Source organism: Lissotriton vulgaris, chromosome 3_1 (assembly GCF_964263255.1).
Source record: "Lissotriton vulgaris chromosome 3_1, aLisVul1.2, whole genome shotgun sequence".
Taxonomy (NCBI): Eukaryota; Metazoa; Chordata; class Amphibia; order Caudata; family Salamandridae; genus Lissotriton; species Lissotriton vulgaris.
In genome coordinates, this window is record NC_141689.1 from 2,084,639,395 (window position 1) to 2,084,661,734 (window position 22,340).

Sequence of the window (22,340 nt, forward strand, 5' to 3'; positions counted from 1 at the left end):
CTTTTTTCTAATCTTTTAACCGCCTCAGTGTATTCATCCCATGGAATGAACTGTCCAGGTGGTGGTTCACTTTCAGGCATGTTGTCAAAAATTTCCCTTCCAGCATCACCTAAGAGTCCATACAAAACAGCCTTTTTCCTTTCCTTGGAATAATCTTTACCATCTATTGCAACAAGATAGCTTTCAAAAGATTTATGCCACTGTTCCCACCTAACAGGCGGTTTACCTGCATTCTGTAGGAAAGGATTTATTTGATAAGGTTGAATTGTCAAAAATTACCTTATTGCTGTTATTTAATAAAGTTATCTGATTTGATAAAAATGACTCCTTCCTTTTTTTTTTAAAATAAGAATCAAGACTTTAAATTACTAACCTTCAGTTTCAATTTGTTTGTATTAATACTCGGTTCCGATTTTTAAATACCAAAATTTTACCAGAAACGATCTTTTTTTTTTTTAAAAGTATCTGCTCGGTGTCCTCGGTGTCTTCAATCAGGAATCTATTTCCTTGTATACAAGATGAAATTTAGGGAAAATGCTAGTACCAAAGTAGAGCACAGAGAGAAAGGTCCGAAGTGCTACCGTTGTGGCAGTAACAACCATTTTGACACCTTTTTCCAATGCCCAGCCAGATATGTCACCTGCAAGAAATGTAATAGAAGGGGGCATTTTGCCAGGGTGTGCCGCGATGGCGAATTACATCCTAGGGAGAATGAAAGAGGATCTGAAAGAGGTGCCAATAGAGAAGTGAAATGCATTGAACAAAAAATGGAAAAGCTTATTTTACAGGTTAAAGATGTTGATGACACTGTAAATTCCATATATCCTAAATGTGAAGTACTAACTAATTGATGATGAGCGCATTGAAATGTTTGCTGATTCTTGTTCTCCGTTCACCTTGATAAATAAAGATGACTGAGTCCATGGGGGAAAATAAGATTAGCGATCTAAAGAATCCTGATATCTCTCCTGCAGGATACAATAGGGGCAGTATACCCCTACTGGGGATGAAGGAGGTGCAGCTACAATTTAAAGATAGAAAAACGCATGGAACTATTTATGTGGTCAAGTCTGGTTCAAACCTTTTGGGATGGGTTCATCAAAAGGAGTTGGGGATTATACTGGATCCCAATAGTGCAGAACAGGTGTTGCTTACGGAAAAGTTCCTGGGGAGTAATAAAATCTGTGAGGAATTCAACCAGCTTTTCAAAGAAGAACTAGGATGCTTGCACAATTTCCAACATAGGATCAAGCTAAAACCAAATGCCAAACCAGTAGTGCACGGGCTGCGCACAGTGCCCCTCAAACTGAAGGAGCCTTTAGAAAATGAACTGCGCAAGTTGTGCGACTTGGACATTATACAACCGGTCGAATGCTCTGAGTGGGTGGCCCCTATTGTTCTCGCGGCCAAGTCCAGTGGTGATGGCATCCGCCTCTGTGTGGATTTGCGCAGTTTAAACGACTGCATCTGGGTGGAGAGACACCCTTTGCCAGTCATAAACGAGATGCTGAGCACGATGGGTCCCGCAAATTTTTTTTGCGTAATAGATCTATCCATGGCGTACCACCAGATCGAATTGCACCCAGACTCAAGGCCCCTCACTGCGTTTATTACGCCTTTTGGAGCCATTATGTTCAGAAGAATGCCGTTTGGCCTTGCGTCTGCGGCGGCCATTTTTCAGAGAGTCATGCAGAAGATCCTCGAGGGAGTGGAATGCACCATGTGCTTCCAAGATGACATTTTGGTGTACGGAAAAGACTCAGAAGAACATGACAAGGTACTCAGGAAGGTCTTCGGAAGACTCATGGATGCAGGCCTAACTGTAAAAAAAGAAAAGTGCAGAATCAAGGTGAAGCAAGTTCAGTACTTGGGCCATTCCATCACTGAACAGGGATTCAGGCCCAAAGGGAGTTTGATCCGCGCAGTGAAGGAAGCGCCTAGTCCGCGCAACAAAGAAGAACTCAAATCCTTTTTGGGACTCATGGAGTACATGTCAAAGTATGTGGGAAATTTTGCAACCAAGTGTGAGCCCATGAGAGAGATGTTAAAAAAGGACAAAGAGGAGCTGGAAGCTGTTGCTAACACTCTAAAAAAAGATCTAATCAACTCACCTGCACTAGGAACGTTTGATCCAACCAAGAGGACCATCCTGGCAACGGATGCATCGAACTACGGTTTGGGGGCCACCCTAATCCAGAAGGATGGAGGGGAAGAAAAAGTGATTGCCTATGCGTCCAGGAGCCTTACCCCACCAGAGAAAAATTACTCTGTAATAGAAAGAGAAGCCCTGGCGTGTTTTTGGGCGGTCCGGCACTTCAAGTTCTTTCTATGGGGAATAAGGTTTACGATACAGACGGATCACAAGCCCCTCATGTATGTGTTCTCTGTGAAGGGTTTAGAGAACTGCACCCCACGCATTAGCAGGTGGATCTTGGGACTTGAACATTATAACTTCAGAATTGAGCATGTACCGGGCAAGGAAAACGTCATTGCCGACTTCCTGTCAAGGTCACCACTACCGGAGGAGGAAGGACCTGAGGAAGTTTTGGACAGCCCCATAATGATGCTGGATTTTCCTGCCATCACGGAGAAAGAGTGGGAAGAGAATATGAAGGAAGACAGTGAACTTAAAGTTCTAGTGGAGCGGTTAAGGAAAGGATGGCCCATAAACAAGAGAGATGTTGAAGCAGAACTGGAAGGATTCTGGGAGGTACGGAATGAATTGAGCGTCATCAATGGGAAGGTTTACCGCAACAACAGGGTAATTCCGCCAAAGGGATTACGGAAAAGAGTGATAGACCTGGCGCACGAAGGTCACCTTGGGCGCAGTGCCACGAAAGGAAGATTGAGAACGAACTCTTGGTTTCCTAAAATGGACAACATGACGGAAGAAACTGTAAAAGAGTGTGGAGCATGTGCCAGAAGCGACAAGACAAAAGTAGTACACAAGTCGCCTTTGTCTCCAGTGGAGGTTCCAACCAAGCCATGGAATAAACTAGCATTAGACATCATCGGACCCATGCAAAACCTTGGAGTGCAAAAGAGATTCATGTTGGTTCTGATAGATTATACCTCCCACTGGGTGAAGCAAAAATTTGTACACACTATCAACACCAAAGCAGTGATTCAATTCCTAAAGGAAGTGTTTTGTGTAGAGGGCATCCCCTCCACTTTAGTTACTGACAATGGGGTACAATTCACTTCCGAGGAAATGCAGAAATTTCTGGAAATGTCCGGCATCAAACATGAGACCACAGCGCTCTATTGCCCTAAGGCCAATGGCATGGTGGAGAGGGCAAATAGGGTTATCAAGGAAAATATCCAGCTGGCCACAATAAATGGTCGTGACGTTGAGGATTGTTTGAGGGAATGTTTGTGGGCTTACCACACCTCGCCCAATAGAATAACTGGGATCTCTCCTTTTGTGTCTTTACGCGGGAGGGAGCCAAGTACCAAGTTTAACCCCTGTTGGTTAAATGGGGGGGAAATCAGGAATGTGGACAGGGAGGAAGCAGGAGAGAAGGTCAAACAACATCAATCTGAATACAAACAATGGTATGACAAGAAACATGGTGTGAAGTTGCAAAGGTGGGAAGTGGGGGACATGGCGCAGGCCAGAAAGAACACCAAGTTGGGAACTGACAACAGCAAGTTCCATGCCCCCAGCAAGATTGTCAAAGTGTTAAAAAATGTTGTTCAGTTTGAAAATGGTCAATGGTGGAGTTTTGACAATATTGTTAAAGTGCTGCCATAACCTTTTCTCTACAGGTTTCCTGTTGTTCCCCCAGGGGAGCCTACTAGTCTTTGTGAAGTTTTATCTCCTTGGCATGCATGGTGGGAACTCAATATGAGGAAGGGAGATGTGTTAGAACCTAGTTGGTATGTTCCGTACACCCCTTCTCCCTGACCCGTGTGGGTCCTCCCACTGTGAAGCTTACTGTGGAATGTTGAGGTGCTCTTCAGTGAGGAGAGTTGGATGGCCAATAAAGAGTATTACTTCCACTTGTGTCCTGGTTCTTCAGTAAGCTCTTACTTCCAACAGTTCTCATGAGAACCTTCCTAGATGTATCTTTTTGTAATAAGCTGTAGCCGCATTTAAATAATATATCAACATGGACCCTTACCGTGGGAATCGAGAGAGAAGGCGACGGGACTATGGGAAAATCCTTTCCTTTGGCTAGAGATAATCGCAACATTAGGAGTTTGCAACATGGAATCGCAATCAAGAGGTAGATTTTACAGCCCAAAAAATGCAACGAGTTTTTCAGTGTAATTCTTTCATGGAGAGCAAGAAAAGTGGGAGAGAATCAATTATAGGCTTAGTGGATGGGCAAGTGAATTTTCAGTCAGGCTTTACAAGTGGTATAAGAGGATGTCAGTTGTTATACTGGTCCAGCCCTACGGTACAAAACCACAGAATTGGCGAGATAAGGTGGAAGTCTTGTTGCATTTTTTGGTTTCTAATTGAACAATATTTGTACTCAGGTGAAGCCCTCCACTGCCCGATAATGTAAGCTTCTTCTTCAGTTAGGAAGGTGTGCAGAGTTTCAGTGCTTTAAATATGATCCCTGTTGACCTGAATATACATTGCACTTGTAGAAAAAGTGGGCTTGGTTATTACAGGAGCAATATCATCAGATTTCTTAGCGTCTACGATCAGCCTCGCTGCAGCATGGATCACTGTATTTACTTGGGACTGTTCTGCTAGAAGACAGGCCTTTCAGCAAGGATAGCCAATATTCTACCCTTGTGATTGATAAAGCTAGGACGACCTGTTTTAGATCGTTTTAAATTTAAGTGAGATTTTTTGCCATAAAAGTCATGTGAGAGTGAGAGTCTAACTTGCATTTATTGTGCAATGTAAAGCAGAGTGATTCGGCATTTTGTGTCATTTTATAGCAAATACCTGCTTACTGGAGATTTGTTTGGCAAATGATGAGGAACTCAGATTTGCTTTGGATTTGTATTAGTTAATGAGAAGACAGCCAGTTTTGTATTTAAGGGATGCAGACCCTTTGGTAATCATATGGCTAAATAATTGTTTATTTTTACATAGACCTGTCTATTATCTGCATATTGGCTGTACAATGGACAAAGGGGGTTAAGGAATTGACTAAGTGGTTCTAAGAACATGTTAACTGGTTTGGGGGCAGTATTGACATTTGAGAAACAGGAGAGAGGTGCCGAAGGAGCGTCGATAAGGTGCTATTTATCTCAATAATCTGACAGCACTCATCCAAATAGGGTCAGCCTTTTGCATTTCTATTTTGTTTTGTTTTGTTTTAGAATAAGCTTAGAACAACTTTTTTCTTTTTTAGGAGGAGGTGTTCAATGCTGTGGTTAAGGGAGACATTAACGATCCTCATAGAAAGAAGAGAGCACTTATGGATTTTGCACTTATGGATCCCGAGGATATCAAAATGGTTTGTTTGGGGATATTACATCTACTATTGTTCCATGGGTCGTGGGGTTTAATGAAGGTGCACACATGGCAACTGCAGTTAGAGCAGTTTAGATGCAATGAATATGGCTGTGTGTAACTGCGCCTGTAAATACATGAAAGAAAGTACACAGGACACTTTCTTTCTTGTGGTGAAACATATCACACAGAATCCTTTGAAATACTCTATGTAACATGAAATATGATAGGCATCATTTCTTTGCACATAGGTTTAAAATAACGAACATATTATTGCTAAATGATTGAATGGCCTGGTGTTGCAGCCGTTACAAATGCATGCCAAAGTCAAGAAGAAATAAAATGTTAACAGCTTACAAGAAACCCAATGACATAGTAGGAAATAAAATGATTTACAGGTTCCTAGGCTTTTATCTAATATTATGATCAGTAAAAAAATTTTAAGATGGCCAACGAAGTGCAATGTCAAATCCTGGTAAAAAGGTCATGGGATTGCAAGAATAAATATTATTGGTGGGATTGTATTAACCAATCTAGACGCAGTTGTGAAGTCAGAAGTATCTATTATACTATTAGCAAATGCCGAGGCATGTTTGGTATACATTAGTCATTCTCATTTTGTGACTGGATAACAGCTACTGGCTTATTTTGTAAATTAAACAAGCCAATTACAATACTTTTGCTATTGTTACCTTGGTCATTATCAACCTGGATGATAGGAAGTTGATTTAACAAATATTATATGATGTTACTTCTAGAGAATATGCATATATTGTATTGTATAAGGGCTGCAGAGTTTTAACTTACAAATCAAAAATAAATCATTCTAGGATTGTTCTTTTGACTCAATTTTTACAAGTGTGCGTTTATTGATTCACGCTGCACAAGACTAGGCCAAGACTATCAGAGAGAAACTGTTGCCTTACCATTGTCTCTATAAAACTAAAATGCATTTCATAAATAGTTGCAAATGAAAGGGACTCCGAAGCCTTGATATTGGAATGAAATGATCCAAACCGGTATCATTTTGCCAATTTCTAGCACACAGCTTATTAAAAAAAGAAAAAAATCATATTGTACTATTTTAGCATTACATCACACATTAAGCTTTTCTGATGTAGGACAGAGAAACATTTGTTTAACCGTAGTCAAAAGCTGGAATTCTGGACTGGAGACCAACTACTTTTCATAACAAACAATGCTCCTAGCATGCAAACCCACATCTTCAAAGTAAGTTGAGGACTAACTGTTTCGGGTTTATAATATATTCGGCTGTAGTATAAACCTTCAGATTAAATCATAACTATGCTATTAGGCAAATCAGAACACAACAAAATAATTATGTTAATTTATCAATATACGAGAATGATTTCCTCAAAATGATCTATAAAGATGTGCATTATGGTCAACATCACAGTTAAAATACATGTTTCTTACTTTTTCAAATTGTGGAAAATATAAGTGAAAAAAGTAACACAATTACAACTTTACTGTGAGAAAAGGAATTACAAATACCAGAGTTAATATGAAATAATGATCTTAAAACAGCTGATATTCATCAATTTGAGGCAGCTCACCAAACTTTTTCCCCTCTTTGGTCATGACAGTCATCTTGATTTTTGCAACCTCAAAGAAATCTTTGATTTCTTTTTCATACAAACGCGCTAAATAATCCATGTAGTTCTGAAATAAAAATATAGAGTGACGTGATATGACAAAATATGCCGCAAAATAATAAATCTGATTCATACATAGCTAACACATTTGGAGAGCAAATTCAAAATGATTACAATGATTTTAAGCTGGATTCTTGCAGCTCAATAACAAAATCTGCTGCTGTGACCTGGATGAGACTGGCATGGATTACAAACATTTATAGTAGTATATTTATATTAATGTAAGTGGGGGGTTTATAAGCACAAACCTACACACAGAGCAGCAGAGAAATACACAAAAATAAGAGGTGGGCATTTCAAAATAGGTGGTTGTAACAAGAAAGCAGGTACATTGGAGACTGACATTCCAGAATGTTGGTGAGTAGAGAGGATTAGGCTAGCGATATTAGGGTATGACTAGTTGACATGAGTAAAAAAGCATCTTCATTTGCTTGCAGAAGGAGGGAGGTTGCTCACTAGAGTTGCTCTGGAACTTATTCAATATTCTCTGGAAATTACGCAAGACGGCTTTGCTCACCGATTTTCACCTGCATCTCTTTGTTACCAATCTTGGCATGGTTAGGCTCTAAGAAGGAGGAAGGAAAATGCTACTTACTCGTATGCATCTGTTCTTGGCATGTAGAGCTTCAGATCCACACACTGTGCATAGATCGCCATCTGGTGTTGGGCCCGGATGTTTGCACTTGTTGTATTCGAAAAGTCTTTGAAAGTCACTAGATAGGTGACTCTTCCATTGGACAATAGTGCACATGGGCATCAACTCCACCAACAGATTGCTTTTTTGCCAAGCAGGGAAATTATGGAGTTTTGTTAGAAACAGAAAGAGATGCCCATGTATGTTGTATCTAAATAAGATAATACTGGAACAGACAAAGGTAGCCGTGGACGTGGGTGGGCGTGTGTGGATCTGCAGCTCTACATGCCAAGAACAGATGCATACTGGTAAGTAGCATTTTTCGTTCGAGGCATATGAGCTGCAGATCACACACTGTGCATAGATTGTATAGCAGTACTCCCCCTTAGCAGTGACCACCAGTATTTGTTGCAGTAGTTTGGAATAGTGTGGCGAGTACAGCCTGGCCCACACTAACTTGCTGTTTTGTTTGCACATCTACCCAATAGTGCTTTGTGAATGTGTGTTGTGTAGACCATGTAGCTGCTTTGCAGATGTCATCTAAGGGAATGTTCCCTAAAAATGCCATTGAAGCCCCTATCTTTCGGGTAGAGTGGGCTTTAGGGGAAATAGATAATGTATGTTTCGCTTTGTGATAGCAAATTTGTATACATTTGACAATCCACCTTGTGATACCAGACTTTGATATGGGATTGTCTTTATGTGGTGGTGAGAAGGATACGAAAAGTTGTTTTATTTTGCTAAAAGGATTTGTTCTGTCAATGTAATAAAGGAGTGATATTTTTACATCTAGAGTATGAAGAGCTCTTTCTGCGACCCTTTGTGGTAGCGAGAAGAATACTGGCAACTCCACAGACTGATTGAGATGAAAAGGAGAAATAACCTTAGGGAGGAATTTTGGATTTGTTTTGAGAACCACCCTGTTATGATAGAGTTGGAAAAATGAATCTTGAATAGTTGTTGTACTGTAGTTCACTGACTCTTCGAAGGGAAGTAATGGCCACAAGGAAAGCGACTTTCCATGTAAGAAATTGTAACTCGAATTTATGCAGAGGTTAAAACGGAGGGCCCATTAGTCTTGTGAGAACAATGTTTAAATTCCACACAGGTGAGGGTGGTACCCTGGGAGGAATTATTCTTTTGAGACATTCCATAAATGCTTTGATGGCAGGTACCCTGAATAGTGATAAGTGTTGTCTATTCTGTAAGTAGGCTGCTATGGCAGAGAGGTGTAACCTAATAGATGTGTATGCTAGATTACACCTTTGAAGATGTAGCAGGTAACATATGATGTGTTGAATAGACAAATCTAAATGATTTATGGTGTTGTTGTTACAGTATATTGCGAAACGTTTCCACTTCGCTGCATAGCAGGCTCTAGTGGTGGGGGGTCTAGCCTCTTTGATAAAGTTCATAAAGTCAGGGGGAAGGTGAAGGTATCCAAATTCTAAGACTTCAGGAGCCAGATCGCTAGGTTGAGCTGTGCTGGGTCCATGTGTCTGATCTCTCCATGGTTCTGTGTTAAGAGGCGTGGGGAGAGGTGTAGTTTTTGGTGCGAGACTGCTGATAGTTCCAGCAACGTTGTGTGTCAGTGAGTGTTGCTGCAGTTGAAGTAGTGTGGCTCACTGGTTAGAGGCGGCAGACCCGAGAGCAGAGGACGGCCCGGGACCAGGGTTCGATTCCCGGCGCGGCAGGTTTCTGGACCAGGGTCAGCGGACTCGATAATTCTCTCGCCTCGGTGCCCACTCTGATCAGCGATCACACTCGGCAACTCTGGGCATTAGCTTGCCTCATCTTCACTAACGGCCCCACCAGACCGCCGGGGATGCCTGGTCTCACCCTGGAGATACCCATTAAGGGACCATCTCTCAGGGAAACCAGGAAGGGTTTCGCAGCGGTCGAAGCGCCTTGGGACCCTACGGGTAAGTAGTGTGCTATATAAATGCCTATACATTTACATTTACATACATACAGTTTGCGCACCACCAGTGGAATGAGTGGGAGAGGCGCAAAAGCGTATGCAAATCTGCCAGACCAATTCATCCATATCGCATTACCTTTGGACAGTGGGTGTGAATATCTGGTGGCGAAGCTTGGGCATTTTGTGTTGTGATGTGTGGCCAAGAGATCAACCTCTGGTTGCCCCCACATTTGGAAAAAACGGTTGAAGAACTTGCGGATAAAGTTCCTACTCGTGAATCTGTTGTGTCTGACGACTAAACAGATCTGCTATGTTGTTCTGGACTCCTAGAACGTGTTGGGCTAGGAGAAAAATGGTCTGAGGAATAGCCAATCTCCATATGCTCTGTGCTAATTGAGAGAGCTGTACGGAGTGTGTCCCACCTTGTTTCTGTATGTAGTACATTGCTGTCATGTTGTTGGTGTGAACTAGGACAGCTTTGCCTGATGTTGTTTTTGGAATGATTTTAAAGCCAGAAACATGGGTAGTAACTCCAGGTGATTGATGTGGAGTAATTTTTGTTGAGGTGTCCATCTGCCCTGCATGGTATGGTGTAATAGATGATCTCCCCAGCTAGAGAGCGATGCGTCTGCTGTTCGCACAATCTGTGGAACCGACTCTATGAACGGTTGCCCTTTGGAAAGGTTTTGGGTGTTCCACCAATGCATAGAGCGATGCGTGCAGCCGTCTACCAACACCAGATTTGTAAGCTGACCTTGAGCTTGGCTCCAATGACGTGCTAAACATTACTGTAGGGGACGCATATGGAGTCTTGCGTGAGGTACTATGAATATGCAAGAGGCCATCATCACTATCAACTGCATGAACACTGGAGCTGGAAGCGAGTGTTGGGGCGGGAATTTTGTTATGAGACATTGTATGCTTGCTATCCTGGGTAGACTGGGATATGCAAGTGCTTTTGAGATGTCTATTGTGGTACCGAGATACTGTTGTATGTGGGACAGTTGTAGGTGAGTCTTTGTGTGGTTTATTGTAAACCCTAAGTTGTAAAGTAGTTGGATTGTGGCGTGTGTGTGATTTACACACTGGTGGTATGACTTGGCTTTTATGAGCCAGTCGTCTAAGTATGGGAAGACGTGAATTTGCTGTCTTCGTAGGTGAGCTGCAACTACTGCTAGACATTTTGTGAAGACTCTGGGTGCTGTGGTGACTCTGAATGGGAGTACCTTGAATTGGTAATGCTGACCGTCCACTACAAACCTCAGATATTTCCTGTGAGCGGTGTGAATGGGAATATGAAAGTAGGCAAGGAAATCGCCTTCTGTCAGAAGAGGAAGGACCTGTTGAAGTGTGACCATGTGAAAATGATCTGATTGTATGTAAAGGTTTAGGGGACTGAGGTCAAAGATGGGTCTCAGTGTTCTGTCCTTTTTTTAAATGAGGAAGTACAGGGAGTAAACCCCTGTGTTTTGTTGATGTAGGGGAACTTGTTCTATTGCATATTTTGGTAGGAGGGAAAGCACCTCTTGCTTTAATAGAGATACATGTTCTGCTGACATTGGGCGCTGTCTGGGTGGTATGTTTGGGGGTAGAGGTGAGTTCTAGACAATAACCAGATTGAATGATTTGTCTCACCCACCTGTCCATAGTGATGTCGTTTCAGAGAGGTAGGAATTTTATTAGTCTTCTGCCGACTGGAGTGGAATGGTCCGGGGGAAGTGGAGGGAAGTCATTGGTTGGGGGTGGAGGGGGAGCAAGTATTGTTGGTCTTGCCTCTACCCTTGTTGTTATTGCCTCTGCAGCTTCCTCTGTGATAACCTCTGGTAAATGATGTCTGGGTGGGACTTTTGTAGGATGTGGAGGGGTTGTCAGAGGAATAGCCTCTGTAGGTGCCCCGATAAGAGGAGCAACAAAATGAACGCCTGGGAGCTTGCAATTGCAAGGCTCTCATTTATTTAGCTGTGTCAGTGTCTTTTTTCATCTTTTCCAGAGATTAATCCACAGCAGGGCCAAACAAATACTCCTGGTCAAACGGTTGGTTGAGTATGGTAGTTTGTACTTCTGAAATGCGTAGCTCTGCGTGTCTACGTAAAAGGACACTTGTGTTTATGAATCGGGAGGCGGTGTCTGCGGCATCCAGAGCGCATCGAATGGAGGTGTTTGTTATAAGTTTACCCTCCTGTATGAGATCATTGGCTTTTGTCTTGTATTTGTCTGGTAGGTGTTGTAATAGGGTCTCCAACTCATCATAGTGTGCCCTATTGTATCTAGCCAGCAAAGCTTGCGTGTTGACGATTTGGCATATGTTGGCTGCTTGTGATGCTGTTCGCTTACCAGAAGCGTCCAACAGTCTTGACTCCTTATCGGGAGGCGGAGCATCGCCTGATGTTTGGGAGGTGGCCCTCTTTCTGGCGTTGGAGACTATCTGGCCTTTGATATAAGCAGGGTCAGTTGGGGCAGTTTGTATTTTTCCTCTATCCTGGGGTTAACCACCCTAGCTCTTACAGGATCTTTGAACACCTCTGGTGCGTGTTTAATTACCCCATTCAGCATAGGGACAATAGAAGTGGACCTTTGGGATGTATCAAATGTGTCCATTAGAAAATCTTCTTCTACTGGGTCTGTGTGTAGATTTACCCTGTGGTATTGCAAAGCCCTGTGAATGAACTGAGTGAAACCCATATTGTCATCTGGAGGGGAAGCTCTAGAGGGATGGATATCATCTTGTGGCATATCAGGGACATCTGGTGTGCCATAATTGTCCCATGGGTCATCTGGGGCATAAGGCGGACCAGGATCTTCTAACGGTTCGTTGTCTGCACCCTCTGCCCCGTCCCCAGAGGTGTCATCATCGTCCTGAGATGGAGGAGATGGTGAGAGGAGTGGGGAAGGAGTAGGGGAGTGGTGCAGAGGGGGAGGTAGAGGAGGAGGTGGAGAAGGAATTCTGAGAGGAGATCTGGCAATGTCTCTCTTCTTTGGTGGAGATGGAGCCTGTAGAGGTATGTCCATTGGTCTTTTCTTGGCGCTAAGAGCTAGTTGTCCTGTCTTTGGGTCTTTTAGAAGAGATTTTTGAGTTTGGTCTGGTTGAAAAAGCTATTCTTGTGGAGGTTTCTCTTTCGGTGCCGATTTTATTGGTTCCGAATGCTTGCGTGGCACTGAATCTGGAACTGATTTATGTTCTTTAGGCTTGGAATCGTGAGGTTTCTTGAGTTCCGAAGGAGCCTGTGGAACCGGTTGTTTTTTCGATACCGAGGGTTTTTTCGGTTCCGAAGATTGAGTGTTTGCGGTGCTCGGAAGCGGAGTCGAGGGGTCGGTGCCAGTAGGTTTCGGTGCTGATTGCGCCGATGTGGAACTAGTGGTCAGCACGGAGGGGGACGACAGTTTCTTTTTGGGTGCCGGGGGGTTGTGTTTTGGCACAGACAGCAGGCTGACTCGATCCAGATTGGCCTGAAGGCTTATTTGTCGAATTATTTGTCGGGCCCGAAGGCGGGTCGAGGGAAGTCTTGTCCCGGTGTGCACCTATGCCCAAAGGTGTAGGTGTTAGCGAAGCATTTTTGGGGGTAAGTGTAGGGAGGGGGGTTAGGGGGTCGACGTCACTCCTTACGACCCACTGCCCCGGAGTGATAATAATATGAAATTTAATAATAATATGAAATTTATAATGCGCTCAGCTTACCCAGGGGCGTCCCGGCGCAACAGACCAGAAGGGGAGACTCAGCTAATCACTACTGTGGAAACAAGTGGGTCTTAAGAAGTTTCCTAAATGGTAGGATCTTGGGCTCTGAGCGAATCCTGAGGGGGAGAGAGTTCCAAAGAGACGCCACCTGCACCGAGAAACGCCTGCCCCCAGAACGAGCTTTTCTTACTCTGGCTGACTGCAAAAGGTGTTTTTGGTCCGAGCGCAGCAGACGTGGGGGTTTATAGGGACGGGCCATATTAGCAAGGATAGGGGGGCCTTTGCCATGTAAAATTTTATGGGCAGTACATAGCGCTTTAAATTTCACCCGCTCCTTCACGGGGAGCCAGTGAAGCGCTCTGAGGGCAGGAGCAGCAGACTGCCTTCTGGGAACATCCATAAGGATTCTCGCAGCTGCGTTTTGCACCTGTTGGAGGGTTTTGAAGGTCGCTTCGGGGGCACCGAGAAACAGCGCATTCCCATAATCGAGCCTCGATAGAATTAGGCCACGTATCAACAGCTTCCTTGCTGGATCAGGAAGCAAAGGTAGCACCTTTCGGGCTGATTTCAGTAAGCCAAAGCAAACCCCTGCGGTCTTCCTGGCATGAGTCCTGAAGGACAGATCTTCTTCCAGCCATACTCCCAAGGACTTGATCTCCTTCTTGGGGGATGGTGGGTCACCAAGAGACCGGGGCCAACAGGTCGCAATAATGGAGGGACTGGGATTGCCGAGGAGCATCAGCTCGGTTTTACCTCCATTGAGCTTTAAGGCAGAGATAGACATCCAACGATAAACATTGGCGAGGCAGTCGTGTAAAACCTCAGGTTGTTCCGCCAGCTGAGTGAGGCCGACCACCAGCTGAGTATCATCAGCATAGCTGATGATCTTCACCCCCGAGGGGGCGACCACTCTTTCAAGTGGAGTCATATATATATTAAATAGAGTAGGGCTCAGCGATGAGCCCTGCGGGACTCCACATTGAAGAGGGATTAGGGCAGATTGCTCTGACCCCTCCCAGACTTGGTAGAAACGGTCAGAGAGAAAAGATCCCAACCATTTCAGGGCCGTCCCTGAGACACCTACCTCTGACAGACGTTGGAGGAGCACTTGGTGACTCACAGTGTCAAAGGCAGCACTCAAGTCCAGGAGGATCACTGCCACTGACCCTCCTGTATCTAGAGTGCTCCTTGCCTCCTCCACTACTGCCAGCAAGGCAGTGTCTGTTCCATGGCCGGGACGGAAACCAGTCTGGGAGTCTCCTAGCAGGTGGTTAGACTCAAGATGGTGAGAGAGCTGACGGTTAACCAGCTTCTCTGCAATTTTTGAAAATCCAGGCAGAAGTGAAATTGGCCTAAAGTTGGTCAAGTTGGATGAGTCCATTCCTGGCTTTTTCAATAAGGCCTTCACCACGGCCTTTTTCCATCTCTGGGGCACTATGCCCTGCGTAAGTGAAAGGTTCAAGAGGTCAGTCAGAGGAGTTGACAAGGTGTTAGCCACGAGTTTAAGATGTTTTATGGGGACTGGGTCACTCGGGGAGCCACTCTTCATCTCTAACAGGACTTTTATGACCTCCTCTTCCGAGAAGGGGCCAAAAGATGCTAGCTCAATCAGGCGACTTGTAGGACTAGTAACCGATTCATCGCTTTGAGGGATAGTAGGTAAGGAGGATAATATTTTCTCTATTTTAGAGTGGAAGAAGCTGGCCAGTTCCTCACATTTTTCTTTGGGATTATCGTGCAACACTGGAGGGACCGGGGCTTTCAGAAGTTGCTTGAAGATTTTAAACGATTCTCCTGAAGAATTGCTTGCTCTCTCAATCCGATCGCTAAAGAAAGTCTTCTTAGCGTCCTTCAGTGCGCTTTTATATTTCCTTAGTTCCCTTTTATAATTGGCCCGGCTTTCTTCCGTCCGCTCTCTCCTCCAGGCACGTTCAAGCCTTTTACAAGAGGTTCTGATGCACCCAAGTTCAGGGGTATACCAGGGGGCAGAGCCAATTCTTCTCTCCCTGACAAGCCTCCTTTTATTAGGGATCAGTAAGTCCAGAGAGTTGGTAAGCCATTTGCCCAAGAGCTGGTCAGCAGTGTTGGGGTCATCTGTGAGGTGAGGACAGGTTCTAGATAGCTCTTCCGCCCAACTGTCCACCAGGAGCTTCGACCAGAGTCGTTCCACAGTATGTTGTCTAGGAGCGGGGTCTCTGCGGTTCCCCAGCAGCCAGCTAAACGGAACAAGGAGGTGATCAGTCCAGGGGAGAGCCAACATCTGGAGAGCCTGCAGGTTCACAGAGTTAGCAAAAACTGCATCAAGCTGATGGCCTCTGTTATGGGTAGCTCCCATATTAACAAGATGAAGGTCCAGTGCACCAAGCGAGCTTAAAAGCTCCCTTGCCACTACGTCATTAGGGTCGTCAAAATGAAAATTGAAGTCCCCAAGGGTGACAAAGTTGGACGAGGCAGCAGCCAGTGGGATAACAGCCTCCATGAAGGAATCCACGAAATTCCCTAGAGTAGCGGGAGGCCGATACACAAGGAGGCCAGAGATAGAGACAGTTGAGGATGTGTTCAATGTCAGAGTGGTAGGCTACAGAGCTGCTGATGAGTCCTTCTTCGACCCTCTCCTGCTTTGGTACATCAACGCCCTCCTGGAAGATGTCGCTGGGAATGGATGTCGACAATTTAGCCATGCTTCATCGAGCTTGACGATCCCGAATAGTTTTTGGAGCAGAAAAAGAGGCACAAGCTGTACAGTCTCTGGCCTCGTGCTCCGTCGAAAGGCAGAGGTTACACATCTCATGAAGATGTGTGTGTGAAAAGTTGGAGGACACTTTTTAAAAGGAGTATGTGACCAGGAGAGTCCGCCAGCCCCACAAAATGTTTCCGATATGAATTGATGGACCGCTGTACCCCCATTACCTCCTTCTATCCATTCCCAACAGGACGAATGGAACTGGGAAAACACACCACTATGTACATCTAGGGAGGAAGAAACTGAAGCCGGCGCCTATAACTGGGCCTTCCAGTAGGAAGAGGCCCCGCCCCCGGCAGACATCAGTGCTACCCCATTGGTAAAAGAAGAGGAAGCCCGGAAGAAGTAGTGCACCAGAGTGAGGATGGAGGACGGAGTTCTGGTAGCGGTTACGGAGTGGCAGAAAAGACGTGAAGAAGAGGACTGCGGCAAAGAAGGCGAGACGATTCCAGAGGGAGCTCCGGCAGAGCCAAGAGGCCATCGCCCCCACGCACCGCCGAGCCACGTTCCTGGAGGAGCGTGGCTCCTCCAGGTACGAGAGAAAGTCTTGTGCTGGGTTGGGAGGCGGGGATGCCCGTCCGTGTGAAGTCTTACCGCGTAGGAACCCCCCCTATTCACTTCCTGGCCCATATCACCTACCCCTGTGCACTCGCTCCTCATACACGTCCTCACCTCGCAGCTGTAGAGTTGGACGAGATTGCTGTTTGAGAGTGAACACGTACAGCAGTGATCCTACTCTCCCCAGTCCCTTGGGTTAAATACACCACATTGAATGCCAACCTGACACATTGTTTTCTTCATCCCCACATACCATCCTCGGCTGAAGCACACAGACGGGATACAGTACCCAGAAGCGAAAGATCAAGCAGTACGAACCTGCTCAGGGCCTTCTGCAACCACGGATCTGGCCCAGTTTGCCAAAGACAGACTAACCAGCCACCATAAAAGAGACTTTAAAAACCATACTGAACTAGACCTGGTCTCCGATCCCTCACTTCTACCACGTCACAGAGTCCTTTCCATGAGCCAAGTCTAATGGCGTAGGTGGGCCCGAGGGCCTGCGTCGACGACCGGAATCGAAGACTTCGAGCTTGTAGAGATGTGCATTGAATAGGGAACGCGATCGAAACAATACTGGAGAAAAGGGTGAAGGATTGCACGTTGAAAGTTGAATCGGTAACGGTACCGAACTGGAGCGTGATAAACACACCCGAGCCCGATGGCGGAAAAAAACAATCTGATGATGGAGTCAATGCCCATGCACACTAAGACTTTTCCAGTACAACAACAAGTGCAAACATCAGGGCCCAACACCAGATGGCGATCTATGCACAGTGTGTGATCTGCAGCTCATATGCCTCGAACACAAGGTTAAGATTGTCTGTGTTCCCATCTAAAGAAGATTTGGCCTGGCACTTTGGGCTGGACTGTTCCCTTTTGATCAAGTTGGATTCAGGAGAGTCTGATCCTTATCTAGAGTGGCATACTGGGCAAAAACAAATGGACTAGAATGTGGCCTGAGTAAATCCAGTGGCTAAGATTAATTCAAACATTCCATCCATCACTCCTTGTTTAAGCTAAATATATGATACAGGTTGCATGCTTTAATCATGTTCATCATCACTTATTTTTTATAATGCCCATGTTCACTCAAGGGCTTTTTGGCACAAGGAAACCCAAATGGCAAACAGACAAGAGAGAAATCCAACACAAAAAAACTGAATAAGCAAAACAACTGTGTCCATGGGACTCTCTGAAAAGCAAACTGTCCCTAATTGACACACAAGTGTGCAAGAATTTTACTGTACCACAAAAGCACCCAAGTAACAGAGGGAGTGCACTCTGGAGTGGGAAAGTTGATTCAGCAGAACTTGCAGAGTCAGAGTTGTACACAAGAGCTTTTGATATAGAATGTAAGGCAAATCTACATATGAGGCAAGACCATATCAAACCCTGCACAGCGTGCACAGGACTTTAAAGTACACACTCTACTTAATAGAGAGTTAGTTAACAGAGAGTTAGTGTAACTGTTTCTTCACTGTGGAGACATGGTCAAATGTTTTCAGGCCAAGATTATGGATATTTCAGAGACACTGGCTTCAAAGCAGCACACATTTAGACTGCTATAATATTCCATGTGATAATATACAGGTCAACACAACTTTGGCATGAAGCTTGTAAGGTCCCCATCACAAGGGGGGATGAGGTGGGTTAGGCAACTACTAGCCCTCAACTGTTGGGGTTCTGGAAGTTTGTCACTGCTGTCTTTGGGCATACCTTACTATGGCTTTGCACACTGATCTAAATACAATCTCTTCCACACCCCATTCTCAATTAGAGCTCAGCTCCAACAGACACAATATCTACAGTTTACAGAGAAGAGGTGGAATTTCAGAATAGTCACTATAGTGGATTATTATTATTATATTCTACACACAGTGGTGCACAAGCCTAGAGTACAAGCCATCTTAGCTCTCCACACCGGAGAAACTCCATCAATATTGGTAACATATTTGTCTCAGCACACACTAAATAATTAACACGTGTATCAATAAGCAAGTCAATGAATAATTCAAAGTCAAAACATGTTTAAATTACTTAATGCACAGACTGATTTTTTTGTTAAAATGTAGATTTTGTTATTCATAAATTTTCACTGTAAAATTATTCTTTTTATTTTTTGCTGTGGCCTCTAGGAAACACTTTTTGTCCAAACAGTCTGGGATATAGGAGATTGGTGAACCCATAGTGGACCAATTCATTGGTGAGGGCAGAGAGACTGGGTCAAGGACCACTATAGCGATATTTCTCTACCATGTTTTATTTTCTGTCCCCTCAGATTTTTTATTGCCGTAGTTGAAGGACTTTGGACATCCCCTTACCTAGGGCGTATTGACCAGTTGCGACATCGCGAAGAAGACGGCCCCCTGGCCGGATAGTGGGTTTGTTACCGGATTGACTCGGCGTATCATCAAGAAGTGTGGTTGGATTCATTTCTGTAATTCCCGACCGAACCTGCTTGTTTGCTGAACATGCTCTGCCGGGGGTTCAGTTCGATGTTCCCCGCATGTAACCTGTTTGTTGAGGTGGGATAAAAATCCCTCGACTGGACCTAATAGGTTATGGCGCCTTATTTTCAATTTGTTTCAGCTTACTGCAAGGGGCGCTTTATTGCAGATAAAAGTCCTCCGTCCGGACTTGGTGTTTTAAGTAGGTATTATGTTTTTTGTGTTATGTTCTTGTATCTTTCCTTATCTTATCCATTATGTTTTATATCTTATTTATCGAGACATAGGGGATAGGGTCTTATCTGTTGGTCTAGCTATCCTTGTATAAACTTTTTTGACTTTTTGATTTTTTTGTGCACCCTTATTTCTATCCTGGTTATTGCTTTCACTTAGTCACTCAATACAGACTATGCCCATAAATTCTTTGGGATTACTAGACCACATTGATTGGCCTCTTCATGAGCACCATGAATTTCTACAGTTGTTGATGGTACCAATGTATACATTTTATTGGCATGTGTCCTTTTATGCGAATCGTTTATTCCAGGCTACTTTGCTTTCCTTGATTGATGATTAATATATAGATCTTGATAGAGGACTCAGAGCACCCATTAGAGTCTTCACCGTGTGATTCGAGAAAAACCATTGATAATATTTATGAATTTGTATTGTGATTATGTGTACATATATACATACATATATATTTTTTTATCTACAGATGTACTGTCCCCTACTCCGTGGTACATCATCGCCCTGACGAAGGTGTGGCCCCAGTTGGGTTCTACACCGAAACGCGCGTCGGCGTTGTTCTTGTGGGCAGCAGGATTGTTTTTTCCATCTCCAGTCCTTACCTCTTTCCCTGCCCACATCCCTTTGTTTGAGGATTCATCTTCCATCTGGTCACCAATTCATTTTGTGGCATTTATGTACTATTGTGATTATGTGTATAGTTGTGAATGTGAGATCAGCTGTTTTGAGTGTGTGTTTACTTGAGTGTGAGATCTGAACGGTGTTTGTGGGACCTTACGTGTTGAAAACTATGTGTGTGTTTTTATATCAATGACCATATAATTAATTCATGTTTATTTTGTAATATCAATGTATTAAATTTTGAAATTTGAAAAAATGAATAAAAATCACTAAATGTATTGGTGGGTCTTATGTCTTGACTCCCTTGATGGCTGCTCCGATGTCTTGTTTGCGTCCTAGGATTCTTGAATATGACCACATCTAAAAATGACTGGCAGGGTTCTCCTTTGTTCTCATTTATTGCTTGCTTCCCCCTGCGAACCTGCCTACATTCTATTTTTGGGGGGGGGCACCCTTCTGTCTAGTCACATCGCCATTTAACACAATGGAGGTCACCATTTATGCAGAATCATTGGCATGTCTACCATTTGACGCGAATGTCTTCTGGCCTTAACTTTCTAAGAACTATGACAGTGCCAGGTAATTTGGCTAATGGCACAGATATAACATCTAATGCAACATCTGTCTCGGACATGTGTCTAATTTCACCATATTTAGGTCAAATAAGAACAAGGACAGACCTAAAACCAAAATAGTTTAGTCTGAAATGATGTCCTCTCACCTAATATGTTCATAAAGAATCGTCTGATACACACACCTTGATACACATAGTCTATCTCAGACATTCCAAAACTGACCAACGCTGAAGGCGTTTTGAGTGCTTGGGGTTTACCTCCGGTAACCGGTCACTACCCATGTGGAGGTTGCGCTGTGTGCCCCCGGACTAGTGCCTCAAAATCTCTGAATTTGGAAGAAGGAAAGGTGTGGCAACAAAGAAACCACACAAATTGTAATTCATGCTATGTCGTCTACCTAATCATCTGCCCTTGTGGGCTAAAATATATTGGTATGACGACGAGGAAAGTGAAACTGAGAATCAGTGAACACCGGAGTAATATCCGATGTCACAAGACGAACACCAAGTTAACATCTCACTTTTTCCAGCTGAAACACACGCCAGATGAGTTGAACTGGACAGTGATTGAACAACTGGCCCAGGGCTCTGAGGCCAGTTTGTTCGAAAAAGAACAAAGATGGATATATCGTTTGTCCAGTCACATATCTGGTCTTAATGATGATATCCCTTGGGGAACAGTGATGAGTAGATAAGCCTCTCTCTTTAGATTACACCAAACTGATTTTCTGTAATATGTAATTCAATACTAGATAGGACAAAGCAAAATGCGTTACTTGTGAGCTGACCCCAGATTAGGATTACTTCCTTACACACTTGTAATTGCAGCATTTTCCCTATCTTTTCCTTTCCTAACCTAAATGGCTGTCAATTGCCAACTTGCTACCTTTTCCCAAACGATCTGATTGTCATGTGCCTAAAACTTGCGCTATTTTTTCACCCCTCTGAGTTTTATTCCTGGCATGCTACGTCTGCACTTAATCATGATCTTGTTTGAGCTCGTAAAAGAAAATATAAAACGAGCAGAACAAGACATTGCTGGGTTGGATAGGCTATGGGGCAATGTTTTGTCCAAGGGATGTTCCGTCCAAGCCTTGCACTGTTTGCGATGACTAAATGACTTTTTTGTCTCATTTCAAAATTCCTTCGTATGTCAATATCATTACGTTATCTAAACACACAAAGCAGCTACAGAGTGTATCACTTTAAAACGTAGCGCACGCCTACCATGTGACAACCCCTGACCTCGCTCTTAATACGGAAGCCACGGTAATGTTGCTTCAGTTTGCGGGCGGCGGCAGCGGACCCGATAGGTGTAAGGAGGCGAGCCGCTACGAGCAAAGTAAGTGAGGACGAATGTGCTAGCTTGCGTTTTATCGGCAGGGACGCCTATCCGATGCCGAGATATTTAACAAAACTTTCGCCCTCCATTTCTTTCACGCAGTTGCAGTAGCGTGAAGATAGCCTCCCCCGTCTAAGCCCATAGATGTCAGCACCATAGATCTGTGCTGTGAATATGACAAACCGTTTCTTCTCGATGTGTTTGCGTGGATGGGTCACTGACCCCCAGGTCTGTGTTTTCATGGCCTGGAGGGTTCGTACTCGCTTCCAAACTTATTTAAATCGGGTCTTTCTGAAAATGCACCTTTTCCTTTATGATAAGAGACTTTTGATATATGCAACATAGTCAGTTGAAAGTGAATTTAGTTTTAAACTGACTAAACAAGATTCATGAGAGAATTTACTCACCTGGAAGGCAAAAAATTTTTTTGTAAACAAGCTTCCGTGCACTACTAATAAATATGGAGTAGTCACCCTT

At 44.0% G+C, this 22,340-nt stretch overlaps 1 protein-coding gene across 9 annotated transcripts in view; it reads right to left on the reverse strand.

Moving 5' to 3' along the window:
• The window catches only part of EXOC1 (exocyst complex component 1), a 332,741-nt gene that overhangs the window by 118,546 nt on the left and 191,855 nt on the right, over nucleotides 1-22,340 (reverse strand). For all 9 annotated transcript variants that reach the window (XM_086962628.1, XM_086962632.1, XM_086962630.1 and 6 more), the window contains one exon: nucleotides 6,997-7,102. In XM_086962628.1, coding sequence (XP_086818754.1) covers nucleotides 6,997-7,102 — 106 coding nt within the window. The remainder of the gene's footprint in view (nucleotides 1-6,996; nucleotides 7,103-22,340) is intronic.